This window comes from Poecilia latipinna, unplaced genomic scaffold (assembly GCF_001443285.1).
Source record: "Poecilia latipinna isolate Pla-1442-1.1 unplaced genomic scaffold, P_latipinna-1.0 Scaffold2944, whole genome shotgun sequence".
NCBI classification, from domain to species: Eukaryota; Metazoa; Chordata; class Actinopteri; order Cyprinodontiformes; family Poeciliidae; genus Poecilia; species Poecilia latipinna.
This window is the reverse complement of record NW_015115560.1, coordinates 23,552-48,737: the sequence shown is the minus strand read 5'-3', so window position 1 is coordinate 48,737 and position 25,186 is coordinate 23,552. Positions and strand designations below refer to the sequence as shown.

General features: G+C 36.2%; 4 protein-coding genes across 5 annotated transcripts; all 4 read left to right on the top strand.

The window, feature by feature from the left end:
• Positions 1–380: 380 nt before the first annotated feature.
• LOC106939681 (olfactory receptor 11H4-like) lies at positions 381–2,701 on the top strand. Its single transcript, XM_015022175.1, has 2 exons — positions 381–630; positions 1,901–2,701. The coding sequence occupies exons 1-2, from the start codon at positions 499–501 to the stop codon at positions 2,699–2,701; spliced, it is 933 nt and encodes a 310-aa protein (XP_014877661.1). The 5' UTR covers positions 381–498.
• A 1,782-nt stretch (positions 2,702–4,483) lies between these two features.
• LOC106939675 (olfactory receptor 52E8-like) lies at positions 4,484–5,998 on the top strand (the record flags this gene model as incomplete). The annotated part of the gene is made up of 2 exons (XM_015022168.1): positions 4,484–4,612; positions 5,180–5,998. Coding segments are annotated over 2 exons (948 nt in total), but the record flags the coding sequence as incomplete, so codon positions are not given.
• A 1,854-nt stretch (positions 5,999–7,852) lies between these two features.
• Positions 7,853–10,259, top strand: LOC106939674 (olfactory receptor 52A1-like). Its single transcript, XM_015022166.1, has 4 exons — positions 7,853–8,055; positions 8,279–8,462; positions 8,941–9,366; positions 10,008–10,259. The coding sequence occupies exons 1-4, from the start codon at positions 7,853–7,855 to the stop codon at positions 10,257–10,259; spliced, it is 1,065 nt and encodes a 354-aa protein (XP_014877652.1).
• A 1,570-nt stretch (positions 10,260–11,829) lies between these two features.
• Positions 11,830–24,476, top strand: LOC106939682 (potassium voltage-gated channel subfamily S member 2). 2 transcript variants are annotated; one of them, XM_015022177.1, is made up of 10 exons: positions 11,830–12,150; positions 18,132–18,310; positions 18,395–18,528; positions 19,002–19,166; positions 19,263–19,434; positions 20,168–20,251; positions 20,337–20,498; positions 21,043–21,126; positions 22,905–22,997; positions 23,740–24,476. In XM_015022177.1, the coding sequence occupies exons 2-10, from the start codon at positions 18,140–18,142 to the stop codon at positions 24,181–24,183; spliced, it is 1,509 nt and encodes a 502-aa protein (XP_014877663.1). In that variant the 5' UTR covers positions 11,830–12,150; positions 18,132–18,139; the 3' UTR covers positions 24,184–24,476. The 2 variants fall into 2 exon arrangements, with proteins under 2 accessions (XP_014877663.1, XP_014877664.1); XM_015022178.1 differs by having other exon boundaries at positions 18,129–18,310.
• Positions 24,477–25,186: the final 710 nt, after the last annotated feature.

The window sequence follows — 25,186 nt, the reverse complement described above, 5'->3', positions numbered from 1 at the left end:
GTATCAAACACAGCTGACTACTTGTCTGTAACATAACTGTGTGTAATCATCACAAGGTGAGTCTCCTTCATGCTGTTCTTGTGTGTAAACGTTGAGACTTCAGGGTAATTGCTGAGCCACAGGTTAGAGATGTTTCTGATTTGCCTGGTTTGAATCTTGTTGCTGCTGTCATTACCAGAGCTGAAGAGTTAATTCTTCAGCGCTGCTATTTTTCAAAAATCTTTCTTGTGATTTTAAGATGGATCATCAGTAAATTAGAAAAAAAAAATCTTTATGAAAGATTTATTTTTATTAAATTATGCTGAACTAAATTCTACTCTGTCAAAATTACGCCTTAATTAAATGCTTTGTAATAAAATAGTGATTTGCGACTCCTTTCCCAGCTCTATAAACTTGATATGCTGCTGTGTAAAATTTGATCACTTTTATCCTTGATAAATGTTTCTTTGCAGGTTGCCAGATTATGTCAGATAAGTTGCCAGTCCTTCATGTTCTGGCATGAATACCACAGCAACCAGGAATAAGGACCCCCTGCACATTGCAATACTTAAGAGTGGATTCACTGTGGTTTTCTCGCTCTCCATCATCTACATAAATGGGATTCTGATTCACATATTCAGAAAACATCAGGTATCAATTCTGTCTTATCCAGAAATTTACCTCGATTGCTTTAGTAAAAGATAATAAGTGACACAAAACATGTTTATTGTTGCTGTAAAATAAAAGCAGAACAATAAAATGCCATGAAGGATCTGAGTCTTCAGGATATTTTTTGTTGATGTTTGCAGTTGTAGAATTTATCATCTCAAAGAAACAGAAAGTTGTTTCACCTTGTCATGAATCGTATATGTCTTCAAGTTGCTAATTTGTTCTTTTCGTCATTGCATTTCTTCAGACTATGTGCTGGTCTCAACCAAAGTTAAAAAAAAGAATCTTTTTGTCTCAAGTGTGTAAGAGTGAGGAAGATTATTTAGATTTATTGTTGCATTTAATTTATCTTTTGATTTCTTTTCTATTAGTATTTCAGGCATTATATTAGAGTGTTAAGCAGTGATGCATCAGTCTGTGCAACACTGTGATCAAAAGACATTAATTATTACTAATCATTGATTGTCTGATGTAAACTAATGGAAAATCAGATTTTAAAAACAAATTTAAAATGAGAAATAATGCTGAAAATGTGCCGTTGTTTTAATCAGTTCATCATTCTGGCAGAGAACAAGGGCATTATTGCTTTTCCTCCTTTTATCCTGCTAATATTGTCAGTACACATTTGTTTTTCAATTTGTGTATGTTGACTTTAATAATAAAGGTAGATTTAGTGTCAAATTTAACATATCAACACTAAGCATTCTTAAAAGTTCTTTTTAATAGCACCTTGATGAAGAGGCTGTTTCTTCCAATTACTGAAACAAATGAATCGCACTCTTCTACATGATATTTATTTAAATAATATGTTACTTCAGATAAGTAACATATTCTGAAATATGTTACTTAGCTTATGTTATGTGTAATCGGTACGTATGATACCATTTATCATGTGTATGTCTGTTTTTTCAAGCTCAGTCATTAACCTGAACAGTTCACTGTTTTAGGGCCATGGTAGTACAATAGCAATGGATATTGCCTTTTAAAAACAAAAAAGTTTGAATTAATTGTGATTTTTTTTCTAATCCACTCAGGGTCAAAACTATACACACAGCCACATAAAAACTTAAAGTCATCTAAATGTTTTATGAAGTTTTGCTGACGAGTTTGAAATTGCATATTGTTTTTTCATTCACTTATAAGCCTAAGAAATATAGATTAGTTTACACTATTTTAGATTATTGTAACCTAATTAGTGATAATGGTAACATCTTTGCCTCTCATTTCCTGAGCGTTTTGTCTTTCCTTTCAGGTTTTCAACATGAACTCTCGCTACATCCTCTACATCCATCTGGTGGTCAATGACATCATCATGTTAGCACTGATGGTCCTCCTCATATTCCTGAGCCAGACCGTGTTCACAATCAATGTATCATTTTGCATTATCGTGCTTATTTTTGCCATATCTTCAAATCTAAACAACCCCTTAACGCTTGCTGCCATGGCTCTAGAGTGCTACCTGGCCATATGCTTCCCGCTTCGCCACCCTCAGATCTGCACAGTCAGGAAAACTTACATTGTGATCTCTTTGATATGGTTCCTAAGCTCTCTTACAATCCTGCCAGATCTGTTTGCAGTTGTGGCAACAAGACCTGCAACATATTTTAATTCCAGGATTTTCTGCTTGTGGGCAAATATTTTCACTGATCCACAGCTTGAAAAGAAGAGGGACGTATCCAACATTATTTATTTGGTGACTGTTTGGCTCGTTCTTTTCTATGCATATTTCAGAATACTTTTCACGGCACAGGCTGCTTCTACAAACGCTAAAAAAGCGAGGAACACTGTCCTGCTGCACGGCTTCCAGCTGTTGCTGTGTATGCTAAGCTATGTTCATAGTATAATGATTGAGGGCATCATAAAGTTTTTCCCAGGAGATGCTCTGATCATTCGCTTTGTGATCTCTTTGTTGATTCAAGTCACACCTCGACTCATCAGTCCAATAGTTTATGGAATAAGGGACAAATTGTTCAGAGAGTACCTGAAAAGATACTTTTTACCCTCAAATAAGGCAACCATTAATCCGGGAAAGACGGGAAAGAAGCCCACATAAAGGAATGCTCTACTTCCTGCAGAGGTTTTCTTATTTATTTTGAATCATACTTGAGCTTCTTAATATTTGAATGCATACTTATATATATATATATAAATAGAGAGAGAGAGATACAGATAAATTTGGTTCCCCTCATATGCAATGATGTAATTCTGAAAATCTTATATTTATTCTATGTTCTTCAACATTTTGTAAAACAAATAGTCTTGAGTGACATTTTCACACATGATATAATGAAATTAGTTTTGTTAAACAAAATAAACTAATTAAAATGCAAGTTTTGTCTCATGTTTTCTTCCAATAATTTATACCCTGTAATCAGTACTTTTTCAACAAATGTCAAAGAATGTTGCTTTTAACTACCTTGGGGTTTTTTTTATGTGTTTTTACACTTTAGAGAATATTATTGGAACTCTAAATGATTTCAGTAACTCAATTCACTAAGTGAAGCACATTATATTAACCAATTACACATCTACTGATGTTTTCAGGCCTTTATTTCTATTGCTAATAATGGTTTCAGCTTATAGCAAATTAATATAATATTTAAGTTTAGAATATTACATCCAGAAATGTAAGCCTAATAAGAAGTATCCTTAATATATGCTGAAAGACTATTTTCAAAAGGTATATGTGTGACAGTGCATATACTAGTTTGATGAATGACTGTAATCAAATTATAGTATCATGTCACTCATTGTCTGTCCAGCTATTTGTAAAACATGTTTTAAGCTAAGATTTCCCATCAAGAAGCTACAAATAATTTAAACTTCATATATGATTTAGTGAAAATAAAAATTAGTCATAAAGAACAGGATGAGAAAACTTGGAACTGATATCATTATTATCGTTTCAACATGGAGTCACATCATTATTCCCATCACATTTTCCAGCTCAACACCAAACACAGCTGCCTTTATAAAAGGCAGCTTCATTTTGCCTGCGTCTCACTCGAGGTCAGGTAAGTATAGGTGAGGAGCTGAGTTTCCTGTTTCCATTAGCAGATTTTAAAGAATTTGTTTTACATCAAAATGTAACGTTTTAATTAAACCAGTTTGTCACCCTTTAGTTTTTTTTGTTTTTTTTTAAATTTACCCTGTAATATTTTTGTCATGCTATGATTAGTGCATAGTTGACAAATGTTGACAAATGTGGCTTCTTTCAAGTCTGTGTAGAAAAATCTGTTTAGCTCTGTTTTAACACGGGAATTTTATCATCTGTTTTTGCTTAAGAAAGATGCGTTTAATGACAAATACAGAATGCAAATATTATAGAAGTTTTTGTGTTTTGAACATGTTTAAGATATTTTGAATGTACTTTTATCAGCATTTACTGTCATCTTTCTTTTACTTGGTTTCTCTCTGATGTTGCAGTGAAGCATGAGCTCATTACTGAGTCTCACAAACAACACGACTTCCCCTTATCAGGTGTGTTGACAGAGAATAGCACTGAAATATAACATGCCAAACATTTTTCCAAAGAATCAAAAGGGGTGGTAAGTTTTTTTTAAATTTATTTTTTTTATTTTTAGGAAAGATTTGGGAAAAGATCAGGAGTCACACAGAATGTGTAAAGAAAGACTGAGAAATTTTAGTGGTGCTTGTTTTTGTTGTTTTGAAAACCAAACACCTGCACATCCAGGTTTATAGGAAGTTTTATTTTTCTTGTAATTTTGCTATTCATTTGGTACAGTCTCCAAAGCTTGCAAGATGACAGATAATGATATTAAATGTGACATATTTGCATAATCTCTGTAATTAATGTTTCTTGTTTCCTCCTTTTTCTGATCAGTCTGTGCTGTACAGAGATACTTTCACCATGGCCTTGGTGAAGAACCTGATTGTTGTGCTGGTCTGGCTTGTCCTCACGTATATCAACTGCACCTTGGCTGCCACGTTTTTTAGACATCAGGTACACACATCTACAGCTCAAAACAATAAACAGTTGTATTTTTCTTATTTAATTGTATTTGCAGAGTATCTTTGTAAAGTATTTGTCTATAGGTTTCAGACAGGATGAAAAATCTAATGTTATGAAACCTGTGAAATATAAATTTTAGATTTATTTTACTGTCTAAAAGTCTAAAACAAAATTGTAGTTCAGGCTGTATGTTGAGGGTCATTTCTCTTTTCTACTCTAATGTCTGACCAGTTTCTCTGTTACTGAAAAGGAAACCAAAATGTGTAAGTGGTTTCTGTACACATGTTGGTGAGTAAGGAAACACACCAACATGTGTCAAACACAACTTTCTATTGTTTATTTGTCAAACATTTTTTTAAACCGATCAATTAGATCTTTTGGTTGAAGATTTACAGATTCAAATAAATTCTACTCATTTTATTTTTTCCAGGATGTTGATGTTTGGTCATGGTTAGTTCATGATTCATATTACACTTAATCTAATTTTAGTGTAATCCTAGATGATCTGGTAATACATAAATACAAATTTAAGCCTCTATCTTGTTTGTCTTCCAACAGATTTTCTACGAAGATCCTCGTTACATCCTCTTCATCCACATGGTGATCAATGACGGCATTCAGCTCACTGTGACCGTCACACTTTTCATCCTCAGCTACATTTTCTACAAGATCAACGTCTCGCTCTGCTGCTTCTTCATCCTGGTGGCGGTCTTCACCACCAGAAACACCCCAGTCAGCTTGGCCGGGATGGCCATAGAGCGCTACATTGCCATTTGCAAACCTTTGCGTTACTCTCAAATCTGCACAGTGAGGAGGACTTACGCAGTCATCGGACTGATTTGGTTTATATGTGTGGCCCCGGATATAACAGATCTGTTTGTGTCTCTGGCAACTGAGCCATTAAGCTTTTTCCAATACAACTCTGTGTTCTGTTTGCGGGAGAACGTGTTCAAAGATCCAATCCTGGCTCAGAAAAGGAAAGCCTTTGATATTATTTATTTTTCATGTGTTTTTCTTACTCTGGTCTTTACCTACCTGAAGATCCTGTTTGCAGCCAGGGCGCTCTCCACAGCTGAACCTTCAGCCCAGAAAGCCAGAAACACCATCCTCCTTCACGGTGTCCAGCTGGCCATGTGCCTGCTCTCCTACATCTCTCCAAGCGTGGAGATTGTTCTACACATCATCTTCCCGGGTCGAAGCCTCGAAATCAGATTTGCAAACTACCTGATTGTTTATATTCTACCTCGGTTCCTGAGCCCGATAATTTATGGAGCCAGAGACAAGAAGTTCAAGAAGTATCTAATGATGGACTTGCTAAGATGTAGCTGCAAGTATAAAGGAAAGCCAGTGGTTCCACTGAACAAAGACAGAATGTGAAAATATATATATTTTTTACAATACCATAAATAGATGTTTGCATTATGGACTTTTGATTATGCTTGCCAAAAATATAAAACTTTCATTTAACTAAAAATAATAAATATTTACAATTTAAGGTTTGAAAAATTATAGTTAATTCTTTTTACAAAAATTCAATTTCAATAATATAACACACTTTAATAAAATATGACATATATTGCTGAAACCAGAACTTTATAGATACGGAACTAGGAGATAAATATCATTTCTCTACTGCCTAACTCAGATTTTTGTTGTTATTGTTGTTTTAGGTTAAATAGGATTACCAAAGATATTTATATTTGCATAATGCTGCTATAATGAAACAACTTTACATGTTTTCTCAGTGCATTTACATCATTTATAGGTTTTTTCATAAACACAGTGGGAATGTTCAGCCATCACACTGTTCAGGGAAGACCCACAAATTGAAACAAATTGAATATTCATGAAATGATCAAAGAAAAGGATGGGTTAAAAAAAAAAAAACTTTTTTTTTCAAAGTAGGATGTTCTTTGAAAAACATCCTTCTTTTTTCAAAGGACAGATCAGATATAAATCATCTGGGGCCCCAGACCTGTTCTATCTGGGCCTACACATGTTTTAAGCAAAACTGTAAGAATTTTAAGAGGTATGTTTAATCCTCTGCATTCAATGCATGTTAGTTACTGCATCAATGAAATTTAATTCTTATTGCATCATGTTTGATGCTGTAATTATTATGAAGCACTTTGGTCCAGCTGAAGTTGTTTTAAATGTGATATTTAAATAAACTTTAACTTGATTTGACTTGACTGCAGTGTGGCAGGAAGGCGATCAGTCTGTGACTCTGCTGAGGTCCAGCCTTCAGGTCACCTGCATCGTTGGCTGTGATGTCTCTCATCCTCCTCTTGGTGATAAAATATCCCATAAACTCTCTGTGGTGTTCTGGTCAGGCAGGTTTTCTATTTTGGAAAGCTGAACTGTTTAAACACAAACTGAACCATGTTATGTCTTATTCCTGACTTTTTAATGGCTCAGAAAGCAAAATATGTCCGCATGCTCATTACATCGTAACCTATTATATCATAGCCTCCGTCCAACCCATATACCTGATTCATACTCAGAGACCAACCAAAGCAATGCCAGGTTCTTTATAAATGAGCAAGCGGAAGTTTCTGCTTCTCATGAAGTCAGTGCTCCGTCTTCAGTTTATGATCTGTGAGTAAATAACTTTATGTTTCAATTAATCGCTTTAGGATTCAGCTGACATTTGATTATCTGTCATATCTTAAGCTTGGTGTACTTGTCTTGTGAATTTACTGAATTTGTCTATAAAACTTTCCAGTCAAGGTAATTTAAGAGTAGAACCTTTTATTAATTGTGTGAAAATAGTAAAACATCCTGAGTATTTCATGTTCATTTTGTGTAGCTCTAGCCCTATTACTAGAACATAGTTATATATTCAGATGCTTTATGTGTTTTCCAATACAGCTCTTTTCTGGAGTCTTCAATATGAATTATAAAAGCCTCTAAACAAGGTGGGCATCTGAACAAAATCTATCCAACAGATCTTGTCAATAAATCTTGTGTATTTTAAATCAGGTGTTTTATAAAACAGTTCAATAATAATTTTTGTACGACAGCATTATGTATAATAAGATTAGTTAAAAAAAAACTATTTAGTTGAATTCTAATTACTTATTAGAATTCAACTAAAACATTAAAACATGTACCTGTAATGCACCAGCAATCATCCCATGTGTATCTTTATTATTTTTATTAAATAGAACAAGAGTCCAAAAACTAAACAACAGATTGGATCTCTGTACTTCTTTAGACAGAGTGGAGGAGATGTTGGTGATGAATTCCTCCTCCTCCTCGGTGCCGCTGGCTCTTCTCTTGAGTAACAGCACATCGACAGAGACAGGGCTCAGTGTGGGTCAACCTAAAGACAGTTTCTCCGATGCTTTAGCTAAAAACATTGTTGCCGTTATGGTGTGGCTGGCCCTCAGTGTCATCAACAGCAGCATGGTGTACACCTTTCTACAACACAGGTATGGATGTTTAGTTAGACATAAAATTACAGACACAAAGTGCTGTCATGTCATGTTATGTAGTGTTCACTATGATTGTACTGCAGATGAAGAAAGAAAAAAGGAAAAACTAAATACAAATGAACAGCTTGTTCAGTTCACCTGTTAACTTTCCACAAAGACAGGACATTGATTATCATACAAGTATTTGCCGTAGCTGTTATATTTTCTAACTAACATGAACATATGAGTGTCCATTTCTCTCTCAGCTCATTTCCTTTGACCTTAGTGTCTTTTATGAGAACTCCCGGTACATCATGTTCATCTGCATGGTGGTCAATGATGCTCTGCAGCTTACGCTGGTAACAACTCTCTATGTGGTCAGCTACGTCTTCAGGAAGATCCACGTCTCCATCTGTTGTCTTCTGGTAAATTCTGGCTACTTTTTCTTTAATCACCTCTGCTGCATAGAACCTTGTCTAAAATAAGACAGTCATCTTAAATACTCAGTTTTTTTCTTTTCTTCACATAAGCAAAAATATATTTTTAACATAAGTGGAGAGACATAAAAACAAAAAGGGAAAACTCAGGAAAAATAAGACAATTCAGTGCACAAAACTTCAGTGTGGTATTGCTTGAATTCAATGTAATCATTAAATAATAGCCAAGAGGGTCAATACACAAATCAAGATCACAAGACAAAACGCAAAAAACTCTAACAAAGTTTGTCTTAATTGTTAAAGTACAGAAGTTCCTTTTGACTGTGGCCTGTAATATGAACCAAGGAATACTTTGTTTTAAAAACTGCAGTATGTTTGTAGCCAAAATCAACAATGTAAACCAGTAGTACTTTTAACATTTGCATTACATTTCTAACCACAGATACAATATTTGCTCCATCTCCAGATAATGACGGCGGTCTTCACCACCCGCTCCACCCCTCTCATCTTGGCCGGGATGGCGGTAGAGCGCTTCATCGCCATCTGCTTGCCGCTGCACCACAGCCACATGTGCACAGTGTCCCGCACCATCTTCCTCATCGGTGTCATCCTCATCCTCACTGCCACCCCTCCGATCACTGACCTCCTCATCACCATGATCAAGGCGCCTCCAAAGTTCTTCCACAGGACCATTTTTTGTGACCACTTCTTTCTCTTCTCTGATCCTTCCATCTATTACAAGAACTGTGTGTTTGATGGGGTGTACCTCTCCTTCGTGGCGCTCACGCTGCTCTACACCTACTGTAAGATCATGCTGACAGCGCAGGCTGCCTCCACCAGCCTGGCGTCAGTGAGGAGAGCCAGGAACACTGTGCTGCTTCACGGAGTGCAGGTGATGTTTCAGTGTCACTGAGCAAAACAATACCTGGTGTTTATCTGCAATAAAAACAGACGTCGTTTGAATATCTATGATTTACAAATACGAACCAGTACGTTTCAGTTTTTAGTTAGTAAATAATCACAGCCATCTCAGTCATCACAGACCAATGTATAGGGTTCTTCTCCATGTAGATGCTTTCAAGATAAGCATCTATTTAGTCCAAATATATTAAAATAACAGTCAGTGAATGTTGCCTAGTATTTTTTGGTCGTTGCCTTTTATAACAATGTTGAAAAAATATAAAAGTTACACAAGAGATGCAGAAAGTCTTTATGATTTAGGTATATCTGAGAGTAACTAATTTGATTGATAAACATCGAAAATATAAAGCACAGCTTGATAAATAGCTAATTTGTCCACTTTGTTTTACCAAAATCAATAAAATGTTAGTAAATAAAACTCTTTTGTACACAACAGATTGTGAAGTGTTTGGTTTGTAATTTCCTGTAATTTGATAAAGAACTGAGTTTTCATTTGATATCAAAAGGATTTTACTGGTTTCAGTTTATTACTTTGTCTCTAACTTTCTTTGCATTTGTTTGTACACATGAACTCAACATGTAATCTGATTTTTCTCCCTTCCTCACGTTCAGCTGCTGCTGTGCATGTTGGCCTTCGTGGTTCCCTCCCTCCAGGCTGCTCTGATCTCCCTGTTCCCCCAGCTCATCCTGGAGATCCGCTACATCTTTTTCTTGCTCGTCTACATCATCCCTCGCTTCATGAGCCCAGTCATCTATGGGTTCCGGGACGAGCTTTTCAGGAAGTACTGGACCCGGTATCTGTCCTGGCCCAGGCAAAGGGTCAGTGGGATCAGACCTGGAGCCTTAAAAGACGCCTGCATATGAAATGAAGTCCTATATGAGGCATGAAGATCACCATTTAATGAGTGAATTATGATGTGATTTCAGGATTTAAGACAAATTTGTCTATTTAAGACAAAATTTCTGACTTTTGTGACTTTTTGAACTGCTAGTTTGACATAATCAGAAATGTCAATCAAATTCTCAGAATACAAACTTAAAATCAGTTAATTCAAGGAATGATTAAAATGTACAATACGTGGCATTAATATGACATTCTAAAAATGAAACCTACTGTTCATTACAAACATGAGGGAATAATTACAAAACCAAACTCTAAACCATTTCAAAAGAAAAAAACAAGCATGCACTCATCACTTTCTTTATTATATACCCATTCAATTGCTTGTCTGCACAATGGTAAAATCAATTACATGTCAGCAACTCAATGCATTTAGGCATCTATTAATGTTATCGGAATGAGAAGGAAATTAAATAGCATGGTTTTGATGACAAACGGCAATTTTGAGCATATAAAAACTCACGAGTTCCTGAGATTTTAACTTTCAAATATGTCTTTGGTTTGCAAATAATGGTCCAAAGAAATATCCTGTTCTGTTGATATTGTTTCTTTGCTGATGTCTCTGATTATAACAGGCAGAATGGCTCGAATAAAAATGCAGCAGTATTTCAAATAGACACTATTTCTGATCACATTACTGCAGGAGACGACCACAGCAGAGAGCACTCAGTTCAGAACAAAAAGATTCAAGCTGGTTTCTTCAACATGACAATGAAATCACTGCTCTGAGTGGACCACGCAGTCACCAGATCTAAGTTCAATTGTTATTTTGACCTTCAGTTGTTGAGGAAAAACAACACTTTGGCCACCAGATGGAGCAATCAGCTTAGTGATACCTTAACTTGCATTAAGCAAAGTCTATTGTTTTGATAAAGAAATTTAAATAAATGGGCCATTTTTAGTAAATGGACCTACAAAAAAAGAACATATCACTGTTTCTCTGCCTTTAAATTATTTAGGAAAAAAAATAATGGTTGCTCTGTTTATGTTATATTATAAACAAAATAAAGAATTCTTATTCTTAATATGGTTTATATTCATAGTACTGAGGCCTTTTGTTCTTCTGGATGAAACAAACTAAATGCTTTACTAATTTATCCTTTATTACAACAACACAAACAGCTAAAATAGACTCAAAATTCATTGACTATTTTTAAAGCCAATTTTGGATTAAAGAGCCAGAAACCCAATTAAGCTCCTCAGAAACATTTTCAGCTTCCTACAGTTTTTCTTTAGCTTGCAAGTAAAAATTGGTTACAAAATAAAGCTGACACCTTGAGTTGTTTAATGAGTGTTAGATGACTAGTGAGATGTGAACTTTTTTTAAACAACAACAAAACACGATAAAAAAAACTGACCTATTTAGCTAACGAAATGATCATTGCCAACTACTGCATAAAACAAAACAAAACAAAAACTCTACTTAGGAATAGTTCTATTAAAAACCACTGGGTGTCGCCAACACACCGTGAGAAAACGTAAGAAAAGCTTACGAGCTTGGGAGGTAATGCTCTTTGGAGACGGGTCTTCTTTTTCCGGATTGTGACGGGAAAAGCCGAAGATTCCCTCCGAGAGAGACGGAAAGAAGCCGTAGTTCAGATGGAGGGAACCTGCACCCCTCCTGCTGAATGGGTTCTCTTCTCAGGAGTCGTTAGCTGTAGATGAAGCAAAAGGCTCACTTTACTCAGAAGAACAAGTCGTCTTGTATTCAGTTTTTTTTTCCTACTTGTTTGAGATTTGATCGTTTTTGGATAAGTAAGGATAAAACTTACTAAACCATCATGGGGTGAATCTGACATTTGATGATGAGGACGTTGTTCTGGTGATGAAGGAGCGTCGTCAGAAGACTCAGAAGTAAGTAGCAAAGACTTTTTCTCAGTGAAACCAGGAGCTTTTAAGACGATCCATTCAAACATTATTAACAGTGCTCGGTGATTGCTACCATATGTCCACCCTACAGTAGTTTGTTGTTGCAGCTGCTTCTTTGGATAGTTGAGTTTCAAGCAGAAGTGTTGAATTATAGATCAACTTTATTTCTGTTTTCATCATGTTGAGCCCCACTGGGAGCTCATCATAAGATCATCACGCACAAAGATTCGTTCTGTCCCACAGTTAATTGGCTTTGTTGGCTTTCCCGTTATAAATTATGAAACTAATAACATTTTCTTCGCAATTGTCAATAACAATAACGGTTGTAAAATGAATTGAGTTTTAATGAAAGCAACACAAAGGTAGATGCTAATCTTGATGTTTCTCAAACTAAATCCTGGCACAACACTGGAGAACTGCAACAAAACGAGCATAATACTGACATAAGAGAGAATAAATTACCAGGATTTTTATAGGTAAATGAATTGATAAAATGGAAAAAGTCATAAAGGTTTTGAGTTTTTATTTTAAACACGATTTTTTTTAGGTTAAATAAAAGATTCATCTTTGCTAAACATTTTTACACGATTGCTTAATTTAGACAGAAATTGTTCAATGACTTACAGGACAAATCCTGACAGCGAGATGTGAACAGAAACATATAAATGCAGTTTTGGCTTGATTTACAGCAGGCATAGGCTGGTTAACAAATGAAAATGCAACAGTTTCATAAAGTCACATAGTTCTTACAATAAAATACCTGGTATATTTTTAACAGGTCTACTCCATCCCCACCTGTTGGTGCACACTGCTGGTAAGCTGGCTGAAAAAAAGACTGATAAACACTTTTCTCTGTCTCTTAGATAATGGAAGTTACATTTATGTAGAGATTAGTAGAGTAGGGATTGCAAGAGAAAGTGAAGAAAAAAATTATCTCCACTTACTAAAGCATTTGTTGCAAACCTTTACCAGGTTTTTTAAAATTTATTTTTCTTCATTAAAGAGGAAAAGAAAATACTTCATCCAACTTATTGTCAGTTGATATTTGTAAATGCTGGTAAGTTTTAGTTGAAAAATAGGAAAAACGTCTTTTTTTTTCTGATTTTGACCTGCTGATCACTGATCAGAGCAAAGAGAAATTGAAATCCCTGATCTATGAGTTGGTGCAGAAGGTCAAGGTGAATAACTGCTAGGTCAAAAAATAAAGAGTAAGTTTCTTTTCACTATATATAAACCAAAAGATTTTATTAAATATTTTAAATTATATTGTTTGAAACTGTTAAATCAAGCAGAATAAAGTGTGCATGAAGTAAGTCTTAGCTTTTTTTCGTTCTACTTTTATATAGAAACAAATAATTAAGACCCACCAAAGTTCTCAAATAAGATACAATACTTTACTGTTGGCAAAAAAAAAAATAAAAAAATAAAAAATTGAAATGCAAATGAAATAAAAGACATAGACATGACCACAACCCAGCATGTCTGCTGGAAGGAACACACTGGAAACTAGAAATTAATGGGCAAAAAAGAAAGAAATAAAGGAAATCATTGCTAAGTCTGCTTTATTAGCTAGTTGTCAAAAGCTGGAAAGGAGAATTATTGAGCAGGGAATTTAATGTTCATAAAGTTTTTTTTTTTTTTACTGATTAAAAATGCAACATGTAAAAAGTTTATAGAGCTCTCAGGACTTTAAATGAAGGGTTCCCAACGAAGGTAAAGAAACATCAAAATTTCAAAACAGCATTTGATCCATCACCCTCTCACATAAGAATTGGTGGAAAAAGGAAAACACGGCCTAGTGTGGGTCAGCAACGCAAAAATGATGAAAACAAAAACATGTATTGCAACCAAATCTTGACAGGTTGTTCAGGCATCTCCCAATGGCTCAGCTGAGCAAAACATTGCGTATTTTATCTCTGCCTCTCCAAACACACATCGCCTCTCTATGAGCTTCCAGGGAAAGAATCATCATGAGGAACTGATTGACAAATCAGAGGCAGAGTTAGGGAAATGTGTGAAATATTTAATGCCTTTCCCTGTAGCAGACAATGATCTAGTTTTTTTGTTTTTGATTTTGTAATTTCCTTAGCTTAGAGGGAGAGAAAAAAAAGTCACCCAACTGCTTTTGAATAAGATACTATCTGTTGACTGCAGCTGTTTTAAATTCAACATTTCAAGCATGTTATTGTTTTATTGAACAAAAAGATGAGCTCACATTCAGATCAATCAATAGGATGACACTTTGAGGTCAAGCTAGCCAATGGTGTGGGATGAGCGGTTGCTGTGGCGAACTAAACAACAAGGACATTTTAAAGAAACTTAGAGGAAATAACTTCTCGTGTGAAAAATGTATGTTTTAATTCTAAAAGTTAGACAAAGAAGCAAAACTTCACAAAAAATTATACAGTAAACAGAAAGAGGGAAGGCAAAAGAACATGAAACACATTTAACAGGATAAAAAATAGACTTAAAATGCAAATGCAGAACTGAAACAAATGGACAATAAGAAAAAAAATAAAGATTAATCCTTTCCAATAAGAAAGAACCAAAAATCAAGTAAGGTGTTACATTTTTCAGCCACTGTTCACATCTATCATTTTAAAAACTAATTACGTGTCCCTCAAACAAACACACCGCCCACACATGATTTTTACACCAACATGCTGATGTCAGTATGGTTAGCTGATGCCAGATCACGTGACCATATAACTCAGGAAGATCTGATTAAATACCAGCAGGAAGAAAGAGAAAGATTCAGGAACGAATTAAGTCAGATCACTGTGGCTAAAATACCATTACGCTCACATTAGGCTTACACTGGAGTCCTCAGGCCGTTTCCCAAATTCACCAATTAGAGACTTTATAGCATTAGGGGATCACATCTAAGCTGCACTTTACCTGAAGCTATGAGTGGACTCTGAAAAGCTCCTGTCAATGCTGGAGTTTGGAGCTGCTGATCAGACATCACTCAGAAGTAATAGAACAAATGTGCAAAATAATACAATAAATATTTCATTTTGATAAGAGAAAGTTAACAGTTAAATCTCAGGTAAGAGTATTGCTCACTTAGCTTCACACTATCTTCAACGTATTTCTTTAGTGAAATCTTAGATTGTTTGTAAGAAAGACAGCTACTGAAACAGAGATCCAGAGACTCTCTGAAACTACTTGTTGCTAAGCAGTGTTGATCGAATTAGATTGAATTATTTTTTTTTTCAATGGCGGAGGTTTTACCTTCGTATTGTGAAAAGTATTTCAGGCAATAATGGGAGGAGGAACATCTGTGAGTGAGTGAAAATGTCACAATCCTTTGCACAGGTTTAAAGTTTGATATGAACGTTGTAATTAATTCATTTGGTGGGAGATCTCACTGTGTAGTTTTTACTGTCAGAGTGTATTCACTGTGTGGGTGTTTATACTGGGAGTGCAGTAAATTAGCCTGTGTAGGAGTTATTGATGCATCTACTGTTTTTTGTAAAATTTTCTTGCAACCTTATCACCTAGAGAAAGTTACACAGTTTTGTTTACAGTAAAATCCTATATTAGCCTATTTATTTTACTACTGTCATGCAAAGATTCAGCCATTCATCCATTGTCTACCTGCTTATTCTTGCTGGGTCATGGGGGGCTGCTGGTGCCCATGACCATAACAGAGCAACATAGAGACATGCAAACAAACAAACAGACAAACAAACATACACACAGCAACTCACACCTATATGGCAATATAGTGAGAGCAATTGAAGAAACATTATTCTTTTGGACTGTGGGTGGAAGCTGGAGACAGAACGCATGCCTGCATTGTGAGAACATTCTGATTTCATTCAGAAGAACCCCAGGAAGGGATTCAAACTAAATCTGACTAAACCTGAGTCCCTTTCTAAAAATAAATGAGGAAAAAAAAAAAACAAATAGTGTAAATGTGTTTTTGCAAAACTGAATGAAACATTCCCCAAAACTCACAGAAAACTGAAAACACATGCACTCCACACTTTTCATATTTTGTCAATAGTAAGTTTTAAAGAACGTGTATCTTTTTGCTTTTCCCTCTACAACAATGTGCTGCTCTGTGTTGGTCTATCGCTTAGAATCCCAATAAATGCTTTAATGGTTTTAGTTAAAATGTGAGGAGGCTTACGAGGTATGAATACATTTACAAAGCACCAAACTTTTTAAGAAGACACTTGACACCGTAGCATACATTGTTGGACAATGATAATTTAAATTATTTGTAGCATTTTTAAAAAGGAAATAGTGCACATTTGATGGTATAATAAAGATGTGAAGTGGTAAGATTTATATCGTAGGAGGTAATAAAAACAGTTAAAAAAGCAGTCACAAATAATTAAAACTTTACATCTGGAAAATTGTTGATAACAGTGAGTAGATCCATGACACTATATGGCAGAAGAAATGGAGAATTTTGTTCCATTTCACTACTCTTCTTGGAGGAATGTGGTTTGTGTTTTAAAAGCAGCTCCTAGGTAACTGCATCTCCTTGGAACAAATTATATCAGTAAGTTAATACAAGTATGAAGGTTTCTCACAGCAGAAATATTGTATATGATATGTGTGTGACTGTTCCTTTTTGATATTTGTTGTGTTGATTTAGGTCACCTGGTGAGGTTTAAATTACAATCCAAATGGTTTTATTTATGTTTATATTTGAAAACCTTTGTGGTGAGGGTTTCAATTTCTGATCTTCTTTTACTCTTAGAAAGCAAGATATCTCAAAATACTCTCCTTGGCTTCTTTAGGGCATCCTTATAAATGTGAATGCAAACTTCAAGGTTTATTATCAGACGGCAGAAAAAAAAAATCCATTATTCAAACTTACTGTAAGGGTTCAGAGGTAAATCATTTCCTCCACTGAGTTTTTCCTCTGAAAGTCCACCCATGCTTGTTTGTTTTAACCTTCCTTCCTGCTGTGATTTTGAAACCAAGAAAGAAAAACTACAAGAGAAAAGACAGCTCTTTAAAGTTTCTAGCTCTTTATCACTTGCAGTGGAAACACATAAAAAAAATAGATCATTAAATTGCCAGTATGAAAAGAAGCAAAGATTACAACAAAAAATATATCTCATGGCTACCTCATTATTTTTTAAAGCCAGAAGAAAGACACAAAAACGTCTCATCATCACAATGAGCTGCTGTATCCAGAAATGCAGCAGGAGACCGCCATCACGCCGGTTCCCTGCTTGTTTTCAGATGTTTTCTCTCTGAAATGAGTGCAGTCAGAGCAATGGGACTCATGATTGGACCGTATAGCAATCGTCAAAGTGTTCATTTCTATTTCAGTCACAGCTAATAATCTTTCCAGTTTTTCCTTCCTTACTTCCCACACCATGCTTTGCTACATTTTGATAAAAATTACAAGCCAAGGTAAACTTTCTTTAACTAGTGTTGGTTTTTAAAGTTACCAATGGACCAGGTATACTGAGGTTTTTTTTTCAAAAATACAGCAGAAATGTTCATGCATTTATTCAGTGCATTTAGCAGAACTTGTACACCTGGTCAAAATTGTCTAACTAACTTTTTAAGTGTAAAAAGGTTTTGAGTTTTGATATTCTTTATAGATTTTCGCTTTAAACTAGCTTATGTATTTTACAGTTAGCTTAAATGCGAAACCAGAAGTTAGGTCAGAAATTTTCAACCATTTTTCATGAGATGGTTTTGCAATTTGGCTGCAAAGAAGAACCTACTTTAGTCTGCTTTGGCCTTTTCAAAACACAAACCCTCAAACTGGGCAGAACCTGCATTGATGTGGGTTTATTATTAGGGAAGCTTGCGTCATGCTGCACCCCACTTCACACCTACTCACCAAATCTGCTCTGTGAATATGAGATAGCAAACAGACATCTGAATTGAAAGTGATATTTAACAGACATCAATGATCTCTTTTTGTTGTCATTTTAATTTGTTGGCATCACGACTGTTTAATTCTAATCTCTGTTTTGCTTCAGCAGATTTCACCATGGTGAAGGAGTCTTTGCCCAGCTGGATCCATCAGGACTCTGAAGAGGGTCTCGTCCATGTGAATGTCGGCGGTCTGAAGAGGAGCCTCTGTTCCAGCACACTGAAGAAATTCCCAGACACCAGGTTGGGAAAATTACTGGCGTGCGATTCAGAGGAAGACATACTGCAGGTGGGTCCAATTCTTTAACAGACGAAATGACAACATAATTAGACACAGAACTTAACCTTCATTTTATCCTCTTCGCTCCTCCAGGTGTGTGATGACTATGACGTACAGGAGAACGAGTTTTACTTTGATAGAAATCCAGGTCTGTTTCCGTATGTCCTCCACTTTTACCAGACTGGCAAACTTCATGTGATGGAGGAACTCTGTGTGTTCTCCTTCAGGTACGTTTGATCTCACCATGACATCATCCTTCATGTTGCACAAAAAAAAAAAAAAAAAAATTTTCATGCTAATTTAATTTGCTTTCAAATTGCTCCACATTTTACCAGTTTTAATGAGGCGCCAAGTAGAGTGGTGCTGCATAAGCAATCTTAGCTACAGTAATTGAGATCTTCTTGCACATGGATAGGATTTGTGGTTTAGAATGTTGCACTGTAAGCGAATATAGAGGCTGGTCTTCTGCTAAGACTCTCCTAATGTGTTTGTTGTGTAGCTGAGTGCCTTTTCTTCTTTTAAGGCATCAGATTAGAAGTCAAGAAAAGTTACAAATCCCTGTCCTTAGAAACTTTACAAATGAACTAATGTAAATTAAAATTTTGTTAAAGGGATTCTTCAAGTTTTTTGAGGTTTTCACCTGCTATGTCAAGTATTTGTGGCATGGAGTTGATTTGGCGTGTTTTTCCCCTCCACAAAGTCAAGAGATAGAGTATTGGGGCATCAATGAGTTCTTCCTGGACACCTGCTGTAGTTATCGTTACCATGACCGCAAGCTGGAGAGAGGTCGACACCGGAGCTGGGATGACGAGAGCGACGTCAGCAGTGTCGACACATCTGTGGACGAGATTTCTGATTTAAACAAGTCAGACATTTGCAGTATATGTACATTTTCAATCTGGCTCTGAAACTCTCGTTTTGGTGTTAACCTTTAAGTTACTGTCATCCTGTCTCCTCACAGGGACATGCAGCATTTCCAGGAGGTTCGCTACGGGAACATCAAGAAGTGTTTATGGCTTACACTGGAGAACCCGGGATACTCCATCCCGAGCAAGCTCTTCAGTCTGCTCTCCATCGGAGTGGTGCTCACATCCATCGCCACTATGTGCATTAACAGCATCCCAGAGTATCAGGTTGGTACGGAGGAGCTTCAGAGATTATAGGCACTTATAGAATCATATCTGTTGACTTACAACTCAAACATTTATGCGGGCAATTGAAAAACTTAACTCAAGTATTCCTGATGCTTATGGTTGGAATGCACTGACGAGTTCTAATATTTAGATTTTCAATCCCCATTTGGTAGCTCTGAAGTGGAAACACACATAGAGGACAGCCTGGGGCAGATTAAGGCTTCATGTTAATTTTGCTATCAGGGGAAAAGCACAGGATAACATATTGTAAACACATCTTTTGATGTTCCTCAGGCCCGCTGAGTTTTAAGGCTTCAGAAACACTGTGATCTAATTTTCAATCAAAGGTAGGAGTGAGTGAGCGGTCGACAAAGGGCAGCAAGCATTTTGCAAAGCCAAAGCTGAAAATTCCCAATGAGTTCACAAAAGTGTAATTATCAATATTTCAAACAAACTGAAAGCAGCAAGTTTTACGTCACACTGCAGAAATATGGAACAACCACCAAGAAAAAAAAACACATATATTGCTTTGCTAGGTATCTGAAGCCAAAGTACATCAATGCAAGCGATTGCTAAGATAGAAATCAAAGACTTTATTTTGCAAGAATAAAAAGAAAATAAAACAGAAAAGCAACAACTGTTATTGAACGCTGTTTATTAGATAGGATGGTAAATAAAAAATAAAATTAAATAATATCAAGTGGACAAGAGATCTTTTTTTTTCTTTTAACAGACTTTTGACTCAGATGGAAAGGTGATCGAAGATAAAACTACCCAAGCTCTCGAGGTGTTCTGTACTTGCTGGTTCACCTTTGAGGTGAGGACACACAAACAAAATGGTTTGTGACGCTGGCGATGTGTGCTGGTAGAAACCGAAAGCTAGAGTCTGTTTCTGACCTCAGGTTGTGACGCGGCTGCTGCTCGCTCCAAACAGGAAGAAGTTCTTCCATCACCCACTCAACATTATCGGCCTGGTGTCAGTGGTTCCCATCTACATCACCCTGATCTTTGACTTGACTGTGGGATCTGAGTCTGAACTGGGAGACCTGGGGCGACTAATACAGGTTACTGGTGTTCATCCATTATTATTCTGACATTACAGTACAGAAAAAAAGTCAGTTTTGTGTTGGATTTGATTTCTGTGCAAACAAATTGGATGACTAATGTTAGGAAAACATCCTATTTTGAGCTTAACATTTTTAGATCTGCAAAGAAAAATAAGGTGGCATGTTTCTATCTGTAAAAACATTTCTTCCTTCTGGATCACCAAGGTGACAGAGAGATTGCTTTCAAAAAGGTATGGGAGGTGATCACAACTCTTCTAATTCAAACTGCATCATTGCTTTTAGATTTTTCTTCATTTCAACCTGTCCAAAAATCAACATGTTTTTATTTTACCTGAAAAATGAACTGGACTGTGTGATACATGACATCAGCCTCCACAGTTGGCTCTAAATGCCCCTTTTTAGTAATTGAAAGAAATATCTTAAAAATAGTTGAAACTGGAACTTGTAATATGGCCCGATTGTTGTTCATCACTGCATGACTGTGTGACTTAAGTCACAGAAACATTTTCTTTCTGAGACTCGTGGCTTTTGTTTCTCCCAGGTGTTCAGATTAATGAGGATCTTCAGAGTTTTGAAGTTGGCCCGACACTCCACAGGTCTGCGCTCTCTGGGAGCAACACTTCGGGTGAGCTTCTTTCATATTTTTGCAGATTTTGTCAACATCTATTTGGCTCTTAAAGAAGTCTGATACGTAATGAGGTCAGTCAATTAAAGTAACATTGAAAAGTTATTTTTAGTTGAATTAAACTTGAAAATCAAGATGGATGTTGCTTGCTCTATTGTTACTGTAATATTAAAATATAGATTTATTATGTTTCAACCATTTGTTTCATTTGTTTACACTAACAATTAAAGATGAAGCTCAATTGTAGTCTTTTGTGGTACTGGAACCAGAGGTTTCAGTCCAGCATAATGAGCTAATTTATTTGCGCTACATGAAAAGCCTTGAGATCACAAGCTGACACACTCAAACTGTTTTTTTTTTCTTTCTTGATCAGATTGTAAGAAGCTGGAGCCAAACAAGTTGGCTGCTGCTGCACTTTGTAGTTGCTTTCAGTATCATTCAGGCAGTTGTCCATCCATACATAGTTAAAGCTGGCAGTAGTAATTACTGACTGAGATGAAAGAACCTCACATGCACGCCGTTCTGCAAGTCAAACAAGGCTATAGCTGCTGCACAGGCTTCCCTGTGTACACAGGTTTAATCATTCACAGATTGGTTGCATTCATTTGACCCCACAGTCTGCTGCTCTTTCCTCACCCCAATTAGTGGCCGGAGCAGTGGATGATTTGTATGTAAAATTATGCAAGAAATCTTCCGGTTTAATTTTAACCTTCCTGAAATTAAAATATTTCTTATGCGATACCAGAATTTATATTTAAGGTTACTTTCTCCACATTTATCAGTCTGATTGGAAATGTTCTCCCAATGAAAAATGTATCATCTCTGTAAATCAAACAGTGTTGTTATGCCTCCTGTCCGTCTTCTATCTAATCTTAAAGAAAACATCTCAGAAACACTAGAAAACTTATTGTAGAGATAGATGCTGACTCTAAAGATGTTTTCAGTAGCTCATGTTACAGTCATGGTTTCTCCACTTGCATCAGGAAGAGAGGCTCATCACTGCAGGAAAGATCAATATTAAATGCTCTGAGATAACGTTTTCTTGCAGAACATAATCAATTTGAATGCATTCTGATTTAATAAAAAAAAAGTAAAACTTTATCTGATGTTCTGCTTTATAACCAGCATCAACAGTTATTGTTGGGAGTTTAATTGAACTCAAATGGTTTTTATTTTCTCAAGCCATCATCACAGGAACAGTAAAAAGACAATCTGGCCCAGCTTTAGCCTTTTAACTTCCAAGTATTCTTCAGCTTTCACTCACAGGGAAAATAAGAAGAACCACAGAAATCCATCAGCTATATTTAGCAGCAGGCGGTGTAGCATTACTGGATCAAAGTAATGCACAAGTCCAGGCTGTATTTTATTTTTAGTTTACCAAATTGACTGAGGATATTCTTCTGTGTTTTCCCAGGAGAGAGACTGGATTACATGGCATTTCTAATAAAATGTCAGTGCAGATATCCTCTCATTTAAATGTCACTCCCATCATATTTCCATGATGCACAACATGAAAAATGTCTTTCTGCTTTATTTACATACTATGTCCAATGAAACTGCATTATGTCCTGTATATCTAAAACATTATTCAGCGCCAATGTCCTAGTTCTTGATATTTTTGTCAATGTTGGCAAATTTTGAATGTGGTTTTATAAAACGTGTAAAACGTTTATCAATCAAAGTTTGTCGAGGTAGCGCTACATAGAAACAGGAAAACCAACAGACAAACCTCTGCTAATTATTCTACTGAGGGTCATTTCTGTGTGTTGTTTCTGCAGCACAGTTACCGTGAAGTGGGAATACTGCTACTATACCTGGGTGTCGGCGTGTCCGTCTTTTCTGGGATTGCTTACACCGCTGAATGTGAAGAGGTAAAGTTAAAGTGATGCTTAGTTGTTTAGAATCCCTATGTAGCTGTTCTGTGAATATACTGTATTTAATTTAGTTTATAAGAAAACTAATTTCTTGTTTAAACCCTTACATCGACAGTTTGTTTTGCTTTGCTAGCAGGACAGTTTATTTTCCTCATCCTCCTTGCTGATCCAGCCTGAAGCGTTTGTATCATGGGGGTCAGTGTCTCCAAAGGAAATCAGCTTTGTCAGAGTCTGCTATACTATAACCTCTGATATTTGTTCTTTGTTAAGTTAAAATGTGACCATAATCATACAAAGTTGAAACTGGGGACAGAGAACAAAGTTCTAACATCTATATTGAGTTCAATGTAGCTAACATAGCTATAGTTGCTCACATCTATCATTGTAATGTACTTTGCAGGTAAAACTGTTCCATTTTGGGTGCATAAGCGAAGTCCAAATTCAATCAAACCAGTCAAATTTCATACAATCCAATTCATGTGAATTCAATCCAGAGTGACCTGGGCTTCCTGGAGGCCCACATCCCTAAAATATAACCAGAGCTACAAAGGAATGGTTTAAATCAAAACACAGCTGGAGTGACGCAAGGTGGAACATCGAGAACTGACCTTGAGCTAACATTATTTAAAAGAGTTTGATAATTTAGTTTAGGCTTGTAACTGTCTTTAAAGGCAGATTGTGTTGAATATGCATCATCCTCTGTTTTTAACATCCATCTCTACCTTGTACTTTCCTTCAGGATGTAGGCTTGGACACAATCCCAGCCTGCTGGTGGTGGGGAACTGTCAGCATGACCACAGTGGGTTACGGAGACGTAGTGCCTGTCACAGTCCCCGGAAAGCTAGCAGCCAGTGGATGCATCCTGAGTGGTACTCTGGTGGTGGCTCTGCCCATCACTATCATCTTCAACAAGTTCTCCCATTTTTACCGCCGGCAGAAAGCTCTGGAGGCGTCGGTGAGGAACAACAACAACCGCAAGAAGATCAAAGTGAGCTGCGAGAATGAGCTGGAAGAGGATGAGGAATCGGACGGGGACAGTCGCTGCCTGGACGATGATGATATTGATGACATTGAGGAAGATGACATTGATTTTGAGGATGAAGGAGGGGTGATAAACTATAGCTATGTGGAGCATCCATCTTACCCATCAACAATGAGAAAGAAGGAGCTGTATCAGCTGTAAGGTCTGAAACTTTATGGCAAATAGTGTCAACTTAAACGTAACAGACTTGATACACCATGAGAAGATTAACTGACCCTGCTTTGCTTAGATTGATGCTTCAGGATCAATAAGGTGATGGAGACAAGTTGTAAGAGGGGATCACGCGAGCTTTTTGGGTCTTCCATGAATTATTGTACTTTGCTGCCACTGAATGTGCATGTGGGCTGTTTTAGGACTGAACTTTTGTTCATTGGATTTGTGGCTCTGCTTGTGGAAAATTGAAAAAATGAAAAAAAGAAAAGACAAACAACAAAAAAACCAAAGGACAAAGGCACACAATATCTACATCAATGCCTACACAGAACTGAATGTATGTGAAAAAGCATGCTGACATGTAATGTAAATAAAAAATACCATAGAAATCTTTTTTTGTTTTTGGCTCTAAAGCTACAGCTAACAGCCGTTAAATGTGCTAAAGTTAAACCAGCTAACCTCGCCTGAGAGGGAAATTACAGAGCAGAAAATCCAAACAAAGATAGACATACATTAAGAAAATTAAAAAATACTGAATACATGAAGATTCAACATTTTCAACTATAAGTTTTTCACAAAAAGCAAGCACAGTTGTTTGACTATTTTTTGCTCTTGCAATCCTTCTAGACTATAAATCTTTCACTGCTGTAAAAGCTGTTAATTCAATTTAAACGGTGCCACATTTGTAAGGAAAACACATTTCCTTAAGCAGCAGAGCTGAGAATGTGGGTTGTTCCCATAAAAAAATTTGGCAAATTTTCTGTGCTACCAACTCTTATTCTGTACCACTTACTACTTTAAATGATTTCAGCGTAATGTGTATTTTCTAAGCACATACTGCCATTTTATAGCACAATTAAGTAACTTTCCTTCAGGTGTTATAAAAATGCTGTGTATATTCAATAATGTGAAAGAAATTTGACTTTGCAATTTGATGCCTTGAAACTGGCCTCTCTTTAAGAAACTCATGCTGCAGATTTAATGATTTCTC